At 40.3% G+C, this 16,925-nt stretch overlaps 1 protein-coding gene across 6 annotated transcripts in view; it reads left to right on the top strand.

The window, feature by feature from the left end:
- Positions 1-8,938: 8,938 nt before the first annotated feature.
- The window catches only part of csnk1a1 (casein kinase 1, alpha 1), a 41,368-nt gene continuing 33,381 nt past the window's right edge, over positions 8,939-16,925 (top strand). For 5 of the 6 annotated variants that reach the window (XM_061079980.1, XM_061079978.1, XM_061079977.1 and 2 more), the window contains exons 1-2: positions 8,939-9,685; positions 9,922-10,028. In XM_061079980.1, coding sequence (XP_060935963.1) covers positions 9,563-9,685; positions 9,922-10,028 — 230 coding nt within the window. In that variant the 5' untranslated portion in view covers positions 8,939-9,562. The remainder of the gene's footprint in view (positions 9,686-9,921; positions 10,029-16,925) is intronic. The other variant, XM_061079981.1, reaches the window with a different exon arrangement.

The raw sequence follows: 16,925 nt of genomic DNA, 5'->3' as shown, positions 1-16,925 counted from the left end.
GCTGTGCATTACTATTTAGGAAAATCTGAGAAAAGTGTAATTTGCATAATAATGTGGAACGCGGTGTATATGACTGGGGGGAGTAGATTCATTTAGACTGACATATTCATCAGGATGCAGCCACGTCTCAGGAAGGGACAATAAATCTATGTTGTAGTCTGAGATTAGTTCATTAACTAAAATAGCTTTTGAGGACAGTGATATAATGTTTAAAAGACCACATTTGAAAGTCTTAGTTTCCTGTGTTGTTTCAGAGGTTGTGTTAATTTGTATAAGATTATTGTGTGGAGTTCTCGCTCTGTTATTGTTTAATTTAAATAATTTAATCGGACGGTAGACAGAGACAGTCTCTATGCGGTTGTGTGACTGATCCAGAGGGAGCGCAGAGTAGTGTTTAGCACTGCAGCTCTGCTTCCTGGTCCCAACTCTGGGTTGTCATGTGATAGACTGGGTAATATTCCTAGATAAGAGAGCTGCTCCATCCCAAGTGGGATGAACGCCGTCTCTCCTAACAAGACCAGGTTAACTCCAAAAAGTTTGCCAATTATCTACAAAGCCCACACCATTTACAGGACACCACCTCGACAGCCAGTATTCGTTGTATTAGGGAGAGGGCCAGAGAAAATTACTGTGTTGTTTTTGCAAAAGCAATTTGTACCAATGATAAGGTTGTCTCGCTGACCTAGTACCTCAAGAGCTAAAACAATGCAACTCTCCCCATACACTTTCAGTTCAACCTCGTACATACATTTCGGTTTTGTGAGTTTTCCTCCACAACCTACTAAAACCACTTCTTCGTCCATTTGTTTAGGTTCTGATGATATATTTTCTATGAGCATCTTTTTCTCTGCTTTCTCAATGAATGTACAGGCCATGGAACCCGAGTCTTGCAATCCTCTCATCTTGAATTTATTATTTAAACTGACTAGAGCGTAGAACATTTCATTGTATGGTTCAACTATTTGTGTGTTCTGAGCTATCACTTTCACACCAACTGGTGCTGTACTGCACGCCTTCACAAAATACTGTTCAAGTCCATTGTCACTTTTGAGGGTTTGTTTACTGTCACCCACACATCAGAATCAGAATCAGAATTCTTTTTACTTTCATGTATATTTGCATATATTGGAAATTGCCATGGTGTGGTTGGTGCACTGTACATAAAACAAAACAACAATATATACAGTAAGACAATATATACATTAAGAAACAATAAGTTATGGAGATTATTTATGTGTGAGGGAGGGACAGAGTCAGTGTGATGCGGGGGGGGGGGGGCAGAGTCAGTGTGATGCAGGGGGCTTGTTTATGAGCCCCACTGCCATGGGGAAAAAACTGTTCTGGTGGCGCAAGATTTTAGTCCTTATAGGCCGGAACCTTTTTCCAGATTGAAGTCTCTGAAAAAGGTGGTGACCGGGATGGGAAGGATCAGCAATGATCTTGCCTGCTTTCTTACTGGTCCTTGAGTGGAACAGGTCTAGGAGAGCCGGCAGGTCACAGTCGATGACCTTCTCAGCTGACCGTATGATCCGCTGCAGTCTGCCCTTGTCCTTGGCAGTTGAGGCAGCAAACCAGATGGTAATTAATGCGGTGAGGATGGACTCAATGATGGCTGTGTAGAACTCAACCATCACTTTCCGCGGCATGTTGAATTTCTTCAGTCTTCCCAAAGATGAGAAGAGTCTGGTCTAATTAAAGTATTTATTAAGAAGCAATGAAAAGTTGAACAAACATAGCTATGGACCATTATCGCAGCCTAGGCTAAATCAGTTAGCAATAGGTAGTCAATAATGGCCCGAACAGAAGGGGTTTGATATAATTATAACAGTAGATTGAATGTGATTAGTTATAAAATATTGAAGGGGCATCACCGCAAATCACTGTGGTTTGGCCCTTGAAGGTGGTCCCACGCCTCTTGGCACTGGATGCAGGAAGTGACGAAGGAGCCGCTCTCAGTGACGCTCCTATTACTCTGATAGTTGCAAGACAACTCTATCCTGACAGTCTGATGTTGTCTCATAACCTAGCCTTGAGTAGAAAATGTCATGTTCCTGCACCCTCGGCTGCACCAAAGAACCATTACAAACTCCATCGGCTCTCTTATCAAGACAGGTGTGAGACTGACCATAGTTGTGATGCACATACAGACTAATACCAAGATTAAACACTAGGAAGGAAAAAGTTATTCTTAAATCATTTGTGTGAAGGCATAATATCTAGCTAAAACTACTCATGCTTTCCCCCCATCCTTTATTGCAAATAGTTTCAGTCAGACCCACACATCAGCTTAAATATTCATTTCTAACAGTTGCCGCAGGAAGAACATCCTCTGCTGGGCCTTCTTGGTGGTGGAGGTGATGTTCTCCGCCCATCTCAGGTCCTGTGCGATGATCCTCCCCAGGAATCTGAAAGACTCCACTGTTTTTCACATGGTGAGGGGGCGGTTTGGGCTGGGCTCCTCCTGAAGTCTGCTTCCAGCACTACAGTTTTTAAAGCGTTCAGCTCCAGGTAGTTCTGGCTGCACCAGGAATCCAGGGTGTTAACTTCCTCTCTGTAGGCGGCCTCGTCCCCATTGGAAATTAATCCAATTAGGGTTGTGTCATCGGCAAAATTCAGGAGTTTGACTGAGGGGTGGCTGGAGGTGCACTTGTTGGTCTAGAGGGAGAAGAGTAGAGGGGAGAGCACACAACCTTGTGGGGCTCCAGTGCTGATGGTCCGGGGCTCAGAGACAAGCTTGCCCAGCCTCTGGCGCTGCTTCCTGTCAGTCAGGAAGTCAGTGATCCACATGCAGGTGGGCTCAGGCACGCTCAACTGTGTCAACTTGTCGCGGAGAAGAGCTGGGGCGATGGTGTTGAATGCGGAGCTGAAGTCCACAAACAGGATCCTGGCATTGGTGCCGGGGGAATTGAGGTGCTGGAGGATGAAGTGGAATCCAATGTTGACTGTGTCGTCTACGAACCTGTTGGCTCTGTAGGCAAACTGCAGTGGGTCGAGGAGGTGGTTTGTTATGGCCTTGAGGGGGGTCAGCACGAGGCGCTCAAAGGTCTTCATTACTACAGAGGTCAGGGCAACTGGTCTGTAGTCATTAAGGCCTGTGGTCCTCTTCTTTTTGGGAACTGTCATGCGTGTTGGTTTATCCTTTATGTGAGAAGATGAGCCAAACTCTGTTTCATTCAAACAAGTATTTATTTAGGAGACAATGAACAGGTTATAAATCAGCAAAGCAATGGGCTTCCAACACACTAGTTGAATCAGAGCGCCCCAAACATCCGGTGCCTGTCCATTTTATAACAGTAAATCTTCGTTCCTCCCTCCTCTGAAGTGCGCAGGCGTAGGCCATCCTCCTGGCATTTGGAATACGGAAGTAGTAAGGAGCCACTCCCAATGACGCTCCTACTTTGATAGCTCGACAACCTGTTCACTTCTTGAAAGGCCTTGACCCAGCAGATGCCATGAGGGGCAATGGTGTTTACAATTGGAAAAAAGATTATTATGTTAATGTGTAAACATTAGGAACACTGAACCCAAACAATGTCAGTCTGACTTTGCCCCAGAAGGGAAAGTTCCGTGAACTTTATCTGATGTTGAGTGCAGCAAAGGGAATAAGCCTTTAATATCAGAAGTAAGAATTTAGAACAATTAAAAGATTCATTATTAACACTAAGCAGCAACAGTTTTAAAATATTTGTATAAAGGCATAATATCTAGCTTAAACTGCTTCTATCTTTATTGTTAAGAGTACAGCCAGACACCGACTATAGTTAAAATATTGAAATCCTTACAAACCCTCTTTTCACACCATTTAATGGTGTGAACCACTAACTGGGGATTTCGTGTACCCCCCAACCTTCATCCCATCCAGTGCAAACCCGTCCTCATCCTCCTCATCATAATCAGCATCTCCTTCCTCAGCATCAGCTTTGTACGCATCACCAGCATCAGATCAGCTGGGGGGATGAGGCATGTTTCCTCCCTCAGAGCCGTGGTGAAGATTTTATTTAGTAATTTCAGAGTCTACTGTCATGTCATGGTGCGTAGAGGTGGAGAGGCTCTGGTCACCCAGCAACCAGGGGCGGTTTGGTTTGGAAAAAATGTCTTTCAAGAACTTCCTATCATAGTGCACACATTACCCTTTTCTGCCAGTAGCAGATCGAGGGCCATTTTGGTTCAGTGTAACCATACATCGTCGTACATACCCCCTCTTTTTGTGGTCGACAATTTCAATAAAACTTTTGAGGAGTGGTCGGCCAATAAGTGGACATTAAATAATAAAAGATTAAACAAGTGGCAAAAGAGTGACAGAAATCTTTGGCATTTCATGAAATATTAAATGAGCAAGCTGAATTTCAATAAGCAGCAGATATGACAGCGTTTGAGTATTTGTGTTCAAACCCTTTTCCAAAATGTATTGACTGCTCCATTACACGATAATTCAGAAGCTTTGAGGTCAAACTGTCCTGTGTCCCAAAACAATTTAAAAGTCATTCTGCCACAATTTCCTTCATGATGAAATAAAAAACTAAAAATAGAGCTTAACAACACCTTTCAAATTAAGAGCATAAGATGTTAAGATAACGTATAAAACAAAACAAAAATAAAAACCCGTCTTCCCTGAATTTAAAAGTTAAAGGGTCCAAAATAAATTTAAATATAATAATGGAAATGACATTCAATAAAGTGTGTAAACAGAGGGGCTTGTATTATGGTTCGTGCTTTTTATTTAAAATGAAACAGGCTATGAGTTAAAGTGTATTTGACCGCTGACCTTTAATTGAATTTATTCTTCTTTAAAAAGGTGAAACATATTTATTTTAGGTCTGCAAAGTCTAACAAGAGTTTACATGGGGGGTGAATCAAACTCCTAGTTTAAATTCCAACTGTAAATAGATTTAACATGTCTTGACTATTGAATTTTAAATGGATGCTTTGAATGTGGAATAAAAGCAACTGCAGGTGAAACTGAAAAAATATCTAATTCTAGGCAGCACAGAATTTAGTTAAAAGTTAAGTTAGAATTTCTTTTCCTAATATGATTGATTCGGCTCATATAGAAAGCACATAAATGATTTTCAGCTCTAAGAAAATAAAAGTCAACAAAACAGCATTTCAACAAACAAAGAGAAGAGATAGATTTCTCATCAAACCTGAGCAGAGCAAAGCAGATCAGCTCTTAACTAACTTTCACTGGGCTCATTGCATCGGAGCAGCAACTTCTCCATACTAAAAAACAAAACATTGTTATCACAGTCATTGTCACAAAACCAGTTACGGATGAAACTTATGTAAAATGGAATTGTGAAAATAATGAAAACAGAGAAAGAAAAGAAAAAAACATTGCACATTAATTGTACTTAGAGATGGGCTTTAAAAAGGACACCTTTATGTGATTTGGTTAATCCCTCATCCTTGAAGTTTATTTTATGAATCAAATTAGTAACTTGTGAAGTATTAAAATGGTCTTTACTATTGTCCCTGCTGTGTCAGGTAGAAAATAAAATAAGATATTAAATGATTGGATTCTTTACTTCTGAATGTGAACTTGTGAATAGCCAACCCACTGTGGCACTGTGCAATAACCCTGGATCTTTATAATAACCACTGTACAGTTACTCCCGAAATTATATTATATTATATATAATGTATATTATAATTATATTTAATTATGTTTATTTTATTTCACCCTCACTGTATAATCGTAATACACATACTGTTTAATATTTATCCCTGCACTTCTTTTCTTACACCGTCGCACTGTTTGTATTCTGTATTGTTTTTGTGACTGTTTGTATTGTATTGTTTTGTTTTTGTGATGTGTATTCTGTGTAAGCACACTGAGAGCCACTTTACCGAGTCAAATTCCCTGTTTGTCCAAACTTACTTGGCCAATAAATCTGATTCTGATGAAACAATATTAAAAAACAAACAAACCAACATAGAAACAAACAAACAACATAGAAACAAACAACCTAGCCTTGAGTAGAAAATGTCATGCTCCTGCCATCTTGGCTGCACCAAATGAGCCATAATAAACTCTCTCTAGACTCTCCTATCAAGACAGCTGTGAGACTGACCATTGTTGTGACGCACACACATTTCTAAATTGTAGATTAAATATGAGGAAGGAAAAGGTTATTATTAAATCATTTGTACAAAGCATAATATCTAGCTAAAACTACTCATATCTTTATTGTTAAGAGTTCTTTCAGCACAGACTATAGTTCAAAATTTGAAATCCTAACAGCGGACATTGGAGAGGAGTATACTCGGGAGAGGTGAGCGTAATCCTCTCTCCCTGAAGCGCACCGGGGCCCCAGCGTGTTTTCCTCTCCATCTCAGTCTCGCTGCGTGACCGAGGACCACGGCACCTTTGATGAGTATGTCCACTAAATCCACGGAAGAGGCGAGAAAGTTGGGACATAAATCAGATGGTGTTGTGTCCCTGATGTTAAGAAGCTCGACCATGGTGAAATTTATCCGAGTTGGGTCGCAATTAACATAATTAATTCGTGTCTACAGTGAGCAAGAATGGAGTGCTCAACAGATTTGCAAACCCTGCAGAATTCCTTTTGTAACTGGTCAGGTGAGTGCTGTCTATCTTCTGCCTGATTGTTTTGAGCAAGTGTATGGTAGAGGAGGCCAATGAGAGTCTTAATGCACTTGTCATCAATCTAAGAGATATGTGTGGCACTCACTTCCAAATGTACAGGAGGCGACACTGCGCAGCTGGCTGAAGCTGACACATCAACTGCAGTTGTTTGAACATGAGCTGTCACATTTCTAGCTGACATAGGGCAACTTGGCTCAGTAAATAACTTTTTCTTCAGTTCAATTTGATATCGATCAACCTGCTCCTATATCTCACTAGCAGTCCACTTGTCTGGTGCTTTGACCTTTAACACTGCAGCAAAAGAGGGATCTGGACAATACTTTACGAACATCATGGTTACCTCTCGACTAGGATCATCAATGTGTCGCCCTTGTCTTCTCAAGTCTTCCGCAGCTGCGTCGACAGCCTTGTTAAGGCAAATCCAATATGCAACTGGGTTCTATCCTGCTACAGGCAGTGTGCTATAGAAGTCAGCAAGAGGCATACTTGAACATGTTGCATCACCAAAATGTTGTTTCAGTATATTCATTATCGCTTTTGGGTTCTCATGGGGTTTCAGTGATGGGTTGCTACGTAAGGTTATCTTCACTACGTCTTTAGCTTTACCCATTAGCTTGGATAAAATCTCTTCGTACTGTGCCTCAAGTCGTACACCCCTCTTTCTCAAATATGTGTCCAAAAGCTCCTCCTACTAATTTGCAGAATGCTTGTCTGAACCATCTCCTCTAAAAACAGGAGGCTCTCTCACATCTGACTGCATGACTAGCTTTACTCCAGTCAGGTTAAGAACTGAGTCAGTGAGTGTCTGGACTAATGTGTGAAATTGTTGAAAGCATCTCAGCAGGTCTATTGGTAGGGAATAGACTATTAGATAATCTGCTGGCGCTAAAGGCTGGTGAGCCCACATTGCCTGGAACTCTAACTGGAGTATTAAACAGCTCATTTAAAAGTCTTCCCCTCCCAGAAGTAAGACCAGAATAACCAGTAGGAACATATTCTCCCCTTCCCACATTGTACATCATTTTTTTCTGATAATCTCTTAAGCGAGTGCAAAAGAAAATAAGAACTGAGAATGTTCTTCCACATTACGCAATTGGAAAAAAAATACAATGGGCAACAAATGAAAACAAAATAAAACACCCAATAAAATAAATCAATAATAAACAAAAGCAGAGGGATTTTTGGTGGAATGCACTATATCTAATACCTGCTACACTAGCAGGCTACATGCCTTCTCCTTTTGCTCCTCGTTGCTGTACTTTGAAGAAACAAGGGAATGTTTTGTTTCATAGTGGCTACGGATGTAATATTCGTTCAAAACAGGCACTTGCTGGCTACAAATAAGACAAACTGCTGTTGAATTTATTTTCGTAAATTTTCGTGTCTTCTTGACATTTTTTCCTGGATTTTTGTATATCTGTGTGCCATTTTCTTTAAACATGTACTTGAAAAATAAGATATAATATATAAGATGTTATATTTAACTTAACTACAAATAAGAGGGGAATAATCACAAGCTATTAAAATGCCATGGCGGGCCAAAACAAAGGGAAAGTAAACTCAGGGGCTGCGTTCTCGGTGGCGCTGCGCAGCAATGTTGCCACGCCCATTTCAAATTACTCTAGAATACGTACATATTCACCACTTTGGAGTTTTCTAAACTATGGTGAGTTTTTGAGCATGTCTATATCTTGAAAAACGTGATTAATTTGCCTGAAAAATAATAATCATATCAATATCAATAGGGCCTTTGCACTGTTGGTGCTCGGGCAATGGGGAAATAATCTGGTCATTTGCCCAACAGATAGTATCAGATGTGATGACAAAACCTGCCACAAAGTTCAAGTTGGTAAAGTTTACAGTATTTGTGTTTGGAGAGTAGTTAATGCAAGTTGAAAGGCCTCATGTATATTTCTGTGTTATTTAAGGAATACAAAATGTTAGAGGAAGTGGGGGTGTTTACATGTATGAAAGATGTGCTCTCAATTCTAATTATAAGACTTAAGTTTTTGTTCTACTTCTGGGTATCAACGGCAGTAACACTTCGATTCCTAAATCTATTAACCCAGACTGAACCGTATCTATCTGTGCAGCTTCACATTCAGTTTTATTTAACAATACATTTTTGGCAGAAAAATGCAGAAGAGGCCTAATGTTCTAGACAATATATACAAAGTGGATGCAGGCTGCTTGTCAGTTGTTAAATTGATATATTACGGGCATCATTGAGAAGACATTTTATTTTCATGTCACTGTATTTGATACGGCGTTTGTGCGTCGAATGGTATTTTTCTCCGACAGAACCTGAAGGGGTCTTGGAATACCTAATCACCTCCAACGGAAACCAGCTGAGAGAAAGGGTAGAGAAGATAAGATGGCGGAGTGATCGAGTTGTACTTTGAACGGACGGTTGTGACCCTTGAAGTTTGTCAATAACAACAGCGGGGGACTAAAAAGATCGAGGACATTACGTTAACGTCACCGAAAAGGCAGATTTGATCCTCAGCGCGGAGGAGGTCGAGAGTCTTTCTTTTTGCGGTGGTCCTTGCGACAGCGTTAGCTTGATGCTAACGTTAGCCAGCGTTAGAGTCGAATCGACTGCTACATCGAGGTAGCTGGGAGGTTGTTGGAGGCCGTAGCCTTTGTCAGAGTTTATAGTGGGTGTTTATACTTTTATACTCCCATTGCATTCTGTGGTTCCTGGAGGGGTTGTGTTTTAACGCAGATAACTTGTAACAGAATAAAGGGAAACATCAGGAGATATATATATATATATATATATATATATATATATATAGTTGCTTGCGTTTGTTGTTATTATCGTTAGTGAGGTAAGTCCGTAATTGCCCTTTACACCAAGTGGACATTTAGGACTCTATGTTCTGCTGACAATCGGACCAGACCACCAGAATTTCCTAAAGTGAATCGGGTGGAAATCGTCATTTGGTGGAAAGTATGGCGAGCAGCGGTGGCTCAAAAGCCGAGTTCATTGTCGGCGGAAAATACAAGCTTGTTAGAAAAATTGGATCGGGATCTTTCGGCGACATATATCTGGCCATCAACATCACAAATGGAGAGGTAACCTATTGCATCGACATCTACATCTGTCACTGTTCTCATAGCGATTTTTCTGGCAGTTTTCCCGACTGAATTTAAAATATCGGAGACACATTGCAACATCGCCTTGTATGTTAGTATTTGACTAGCGAAGTAGCTGTTAAATTAGCTTGACTGATATTTTGCTTTGACTGCTATCTTGACCACCGAGTCCTATAAGGCTAAATACATATGCATGTTTTTTATACCGTTTTTAGGAGGTAGCTGTAAAACTGGAGTCACAGAAAGCGAGGCACCCACAGTTGTTATACGAAAGCAAACTGTACAAGATTCTACAAGGTGGTGTCGGGATCCCACATATCAGGTAATGACAAACTTTTCACGTCTTGCTTTCCTTATAGACAATGACATGATACTCGATGAAATTATTAGTCTAAAATTCCGTGATGTTGTTAGATTTGGGAAAGCAACCATTGTAAAAGTGAAAACAGCCTTAAGGTATAGGCCTGCAAGTCGGCCTGAAATTACTCTGTTGATTCTAGTAACGATGTCTTTTCCACGCACTTTAAAATATTATCGTGGTTTGACTTGGCATATAAACTCGTTTTGTCATCATTATGTTGACATTATTTTGTGCACATGTATTGTGAATATCAGTTGGTAGGGTAGAGGAAAAGCTACTACTTGGCTGGAAATGGCCGCTCCTCTTTTGTTGCGTTAGTTCCCAACATGTCTTCCTGAACCCTTTTAGAAAATGGCGGCGGAGCACAGACGTGTAGAAAAACAAAACAATTCATACCCTCGGTAAAAATGCGTTTTTATCCGGTGATATAAGCCCCGTATGGCTTTACTTTACTCTCTTGAGGCCTCTAATGATTCGAACAATGTTTGTTGTGTTCAAGTATGTGTTGAGTAAGCTAATCAATGCGGAAATACTACAGTCACTCCACAACTACATAATGTACTAATATTGACAGCATGATGCCCTACCTTTTGTTATTTTAATGAAACGGGAACATTTGACTTATTCTGAGTAGTAGTTGCGTCTCTTTTGAAGCCAGTGTTATTTGTTTGTCAATCGCATAACTGCAAACGGTAGTGTTTGTTAGTACTGTAAACACATTGAAAAGGTTCTGTGCATGCTGTACCCAAAAATGGAATACAATAGTTCAATCAATAATGAGACCCTGCATTTAATAAATTCAAGGTCATGTAGCAGAGAAGGAAATCATATTGATTATTTAGTGAATGGTTTAAACTGAAGTTTGGTATACCAATGTGTTGTGTAATAGAGGCGGCTACATCAAGAGCTTAAGTTGCTTTGTTTTTATGTCTCGACACTTACAAATTAAAACAAAGCTATAGGGAAGTCTTATCCTATTTCTTACAGGTTTTTTCTGTCTAGTTTATGTTGTACCAGTTGAACAGAAAATCTATATTATTCTGCCGTCACTCAGGAAGATTTATATGTTGAAATTCTACCAATAGAGCAGGTTTTACTTGCATCATCAGATTATTCGTGATTTACCTGACAGATTAATATAACTAGTTGTTGAGAACATCTATACTTTAAATCTTTAATGTCGTTTCAGGAAAAGTTAAGCACTTCTGGACATTAACCAATTTATAGGTTTTCAAGGTTTTGGTTTTCAGTTTTTTCCCACATCTATTAAAGAGCACATTACATTACTGTAAAACTGTTATAGTGATAAGTTTACAAGTATAAGTCTGCACACTGCCTTGCAGTGGCAGAGTGAGAGCTTCCACCGTTTCTGCGGATTTCTCTATCTGTCCCCCTAAGCATAAAGTCAGAGCGAGGGGGGGATTGACTAACACACGACGGACATAAAAATTAAAATCAAAAAAACAATGAATACCTCCTCGTAAAAAGGTTTGAAGACACTGATCTCAAGAGATTTGATTTGACAACGTTGTCAGGGTGCTCTAAACATGATCATGTGATCTCTGCAGCGGAATTCCAAAGCTGAGGGGTCCGAGCACCTTTTCAGTTTTCAGCCTTAACTTTTGAACAGCCAGCTGGGCTCCAACTGAGAATCTAAGGCTATGAACAGGCACAGACCTTTACTGTTATGTATATTGGGACAAGGTATCCTTTAAAGATAATCAGTAAAATCTTAAAATCAGTTCTAAAATGAACAGAGCCAATAGAGGGAAGCAAGTATGTGGGTGATGTCTATTAAAACCAGTAAGAAGCTTAGCTTCTGCATTCTGATCTATTTGGAGGTGGGAGAGTGAGTTATGGCTTATGCAAGAGAGGAAGGAGTAACAGTAGTCCAGTATAGAGTAAGAAGTATGTGGATTACTTTTCCAAACGTCTGGGTGTGAAAATATGGGTCTGATTTTGGAGAGGATTCTGATTTGCAGGAAGCAGTTACAACTGTTACACAAGCTGGGGACTGTTAATTGCATCTTTGTTCTGGTGCCTTTTTAACAACGCCTTGTTACAGCCTGTCCAACCTGTTGGTCTTGCTGCCCCTCCTATACTCTTAGTTTAACCTGACTTCCTTTCATACAGCCAAGCGTGTCTTAGTTTCTGTTTTTTACTCTCTCGTAAGGATGTCACCATACCGAAATTGAAGATGTCGATACCGATGTGATGAAATTCCACATTCTCGATAATCCTATACCAAGATAGAAAACAAAACAAGAAAACCCATATACTTAAACATGCACTCCTGAAAAAAAAACATTGGCCATGTAGCCTTCAAGTAATAAATAAAAAAAATATTAACATTACAAGAACAGTGGCATGTAAGAAAATAATAAATTCAGTTATCAAATATAGCTCAATGACAAAAAAAAAAAACGGCAGTGGCTGCCCAGACCTTTTTATATACTCAATGCTGTAAGCAGTAGGTTAATTCAGTAGTAGTGACATACCTTTAAAACATAAAATATGTATTTAGAATGCGAACATCATTGGTGGTTCATCAAGGACAGGGGTCAGCAACCCGCGGATCTTCATCCCTCTGCAGTGGCTCCCTGTACAGTGTTGTGCATAAACAATTATATTTTTTTGTGAATGAGGAACTGAACGAATCAGTTTTCATATGATGAAATGACTTCAATTTAAAACATCATCGTATCAGGCCATCATGTGAAATACCAGGAGTGATAGAAAATGTGCATGTGTGTGCTCCCAGACAGCGCACGCACAGAGGCCGGGGGCTCCACCCCCACTCAGTCGCTCAGAGCGACACGCGCAGTGACATCAGAGCTTGTTCACATGAAGCAGCTGGTAAATTACTTTGTTGAAAAACAGTGAAAACACTGACTTTCTCTGGTCACAGCTGCTCAATGATCAGGGGAGAAGCTGCAGTTGGTTTGTACCGAGCTGGAGTTTGTTTCCTCCGCCACTCTAACTGCACCCATTTATTTATTGAAAGATTTTTTAACCCCCTTTCGCTGCTATTACAGCTGCAAGTCTTTTGGGGTATGTCTCTACCAGCTTTGCACATCTAGAGATGGAAATGTTTCTCCATTCTTCTTGGCAAAAAAGCTGAAGCTCAGTCAGATTGGATGGAGACTGTCTGTGAACAGAAGCTTTCTAGTCTTGCCATAGAGCCTCAAATGGATTTAGGTCTGGGCTTTGACTGGGCCATTTTAAGACATTAACATGCTATGATCTAAACCATTCCATTGTAACTTTGGCTGTATGGTAAGGGTCATTGTCTTGCTGGAAGATTAACCTGCGCCCCAGTCTCAAGTCTTTTGCAGACGGCATCAGGTTTTCTTCATGGATTGCCCTGTTTTTAGCTTCATCCACCTTTCCCTCAATTCTGACCAGTTTCCCTGTACCTGCTGAAGAGAAGCATCCCCACTAGGGGTGCAACAATTTATCGGCGTGGTCGTCCAAAATCGTTGACAAAAATAGTCACCAACGAATTTAATCGACAATGATTTGTTGGTTACATAATAGCGTGTGTTTTTTGTGCCGTGTAGCTGAACTTAACGTCGATTTACCGGAGGTGCTGATGGAAGTAGCTGAGGAGTGAGCCATCTCGCTCTATTCCTATCTCTGAAAGTCGCGCATGTGCAATAGCGACAAAACAAGGACCAATTGCGGTGTCTGTTGCAACACCATCGCATACCAGAAAGTCAAAAGTATGTGAGAACTTCACCCTTAACATAGCCCAAAAAAACCGACCTGCAATATTTGTAAGGCAGTCCTTGCTTTCCATTGAAGCAGTACACGAGCATTTGAGGAAGGGCAAGTTTGACATCGTTATGTAGACAATGCAGACTCGCCTCGGTAAGATAGCCTGTTATCTAGCTTGCTATATAAACATATATATATATACCTGTGCGTAGGATTCTAGAATCCACCACAAAATATGGTTTAAACTTTTTTTTTTACGAGTTTAAAAATGTAATCCTATCCTATTGCCTGACAAACGTCTTTTTTAATCATAATTATGCCGTTCGAAGGCTGTAATTTCAATTTTATTGCTGATTTTTTCCCCCTGTCCTTTCGTTTACAGAAAAAAAGGATACTTGATTTTTTATTTATTTTTTAGTATCTGCACTTGGCCTGTTCTTGGTTCACAGGAAAAATCGAAATTTGAATTTAAATGATTTTTTTTTATATTAGCACTTTGCCTGTCCCTGGTTTTCAATGGACAAAAACTTTAATTTTTCTTTGTTTTGTATCAATAGTAGCCTAAAATGCAGCAATGTTTATTAAAAGAAATTTTTTAATGAAGTATTGATCTTTATTTTCATTCATCACATGCCGCAAACTAACTCAAGCTAAATTTAAAGGCTGTTGGCTAAATAAGAGCAATTGAGAATTTGTGTCATTCATAATCCGGTAAATCGATTAATCGATAGATTAATCAACTACGAAAATAGTTGTTATTTGCAGCCCTAATCCCAACAGCATGATGCTGGGTGATGGAAAGTGTTGGGTTTCCGCCAAACATAACGTTTTGCATTGAGGCCAAAAAGTTCAACTTTCGTCTCATCTGACCAGACCACTTTCTTCCAAATGTTTGCTGTGTCTCCCACATGGCTTGTGGCAAACTCAATGGGGGCTTTCTTATGGTTCACTTTCAACAGCTGCTTTCTTCTTGCCACTCTTCCATAAAGGCCAGATTTGTAGAGGACATGACTAATAGTTGTCCTGTGGACAGATTCTCTCACCTCAGCTGTGGATCTTTGTAGCTTCTCCAGAGTTACAATGGGCCTCTTGGTTGCTCCTCTGATACATTTTTGTCTGTGACTGGCTTGGCAGTTTGGGTTGACGGTCTTGTCGTGGTAGGTTTGTGGTTGTGCCATATTCTTTCCATTTTCTGATGATGGATTTTATGGTGCTCCGTGAGATGTTCAAAGCTTGGGATATTTTTTTAGAACCTAACCCTGCTTCATACTTTTCCACAACTTGCTCCCTGACCTGTTTGGTGAGCTTCTTGGTCTTCATAATGCTGTTTGCTCAGTAATGATCTCTAACAAACTCTGAGGCCTTAACAGAACAGGTGTATTTATACTGAGATTTTTTGCAGAGAGGTGGACCCTATTTACTAATTATGTGACTTGCAAATGTGACCTGGAGGCAATTGTTCGCACCGGATCTTTGTTTGGAGTTTCACATTAAGGGGGTGAATACATATGCACTCAACACTAGGCCTGTCACGATAACACATTTTTCTGTGCGATTAATTGCCCCAGAAATTATTGCGATAAGCGATAATATTGCCGTTTTGACACCATTTTCAACTTATATAATGATAATGGCATAATAATGCAAGTACACCCTTTCGAAGATCAATAAACTTTTATTTTTAAAGAACACTGGAACTGGACATCTGGAAGACATTTAAGAAAGACTTTTTTATTGCCAAATATATGAACTGTTTAAAGTAGATTATAAATATAAATAAATACAAAAACTTTTTAACTTAAAACTATGAATAATATATGAACTGTTAACAAAAGTTTACACTATACTTAAATAAATAAAAATAAATACAAAACAGACACACTCTGACTCGTGACTCTGACTTCGGTGCCTGAGCCAATTGAGACCCCGTGTCTCCGCGGAGACCCCTGTGTCAGACCGCTCGGAGACCCCCGTGTCTCCGCGGCTGGGGCTGTCGCAGGCAGGCTTCTGCCCGCCTTCGTCCCCCCGAACGCTTTTGTGAAACCTTTCTCGCCGTGGTCTCCGTTTCTCCCGCCCCGAGCCTTTCCAAGCCGACCCGGAGCCGTCGCGGCGCACCACGGAGGAAATGCGCCCGGCGGGGGCCAGTCAGCGCTTGGGAGAGGGCTCGCGAGGAGATCCTGCCACACCTGCACGGGAGCCCTGACGCACGCGGGGCGCGGGCAGCGCGGAGACAAGAGTCTGTCCACCGGCAGCCGCGGCCGACTGCCGGATGGGATCTGCATCGATCTCATTTTTAGCCTTATGCGAGCGGAGTTGACGGAAATCCGTCATAGCGACGGAAAACTTTAATCCCTGAATTTATTGCAGCCGGCAAAAAATTATCGCTCATTTTAATTTATCGCGCAATTAATTGATTTATTGCATATCGCGACAGGCCTACTCAACACTACTCACTAATTATTTGTAAATTACTTTGAAAACCATATGATATTTCCCCCCACTTCCAAATGATGTACAATTTGTGTTGGTCCATTACATAAAATCTCAATGAAAATTTTTTTATTCTGTTATACCATGACAAAATGTCAGTCCAAGGGGGTGAATATTCATTCAAGGCACTGTACTTGCTTGAAATACAGTTCTTGGAGATATTCTACAGCATAGAGGTTCATCTGTGTACTGTACCAAATAATGCATTTGACGTTTTTATAAAAATCCATACTATGAAAATTGTTTGGCGGCAATAAGGTTCGAGCTGAACAGCGGACATCTATTCTATATTTATTAATTTTTTTTAAAGTCAAAAACACCCTTTTTTTCTTACACAGTTTCAAACATGAACAAAAGTTGCATATGTCCCTAATATTACCTAACATATTTTTTTGGTAGGTGTCATTTAATTGATGTGCAGACTGTTGTAATGGGCTCTGTTTCTTATTTGTAATGTTACTTAAGGTTCAGTGGCACTGTGTAGAGTGGAGAACATCCTTACCATGAAAAGATTCCTCAAGGTTAAGAAGCTGTGCCATCCCCATGAACATCCTCGCTGTTCATATATTTCTGTTGAGATATCTTGTTTTGCTTTAGTTTTCTTCCATTGTGTGGTGAATTGGTTATGTGGAATCATGAAAATGTAATGGT

Source organism: Limanda limanda, chromosome 10 (genome assembly GCF_963576545.1).
Source record: "Limanda limanda chromosome 10, fLimLim1.1, whole genome shotgun sequence".
Classification (NCBI taxonomy): Eukaryota; Metazoa; Chordata; class Actinopteri; order Pleuronectiformes; family Pleuronectidae; genus Limanda; species Limanda limanda.
This window is presented reverse-complemented; position numbering and strand designations above follow the sequence as displayed.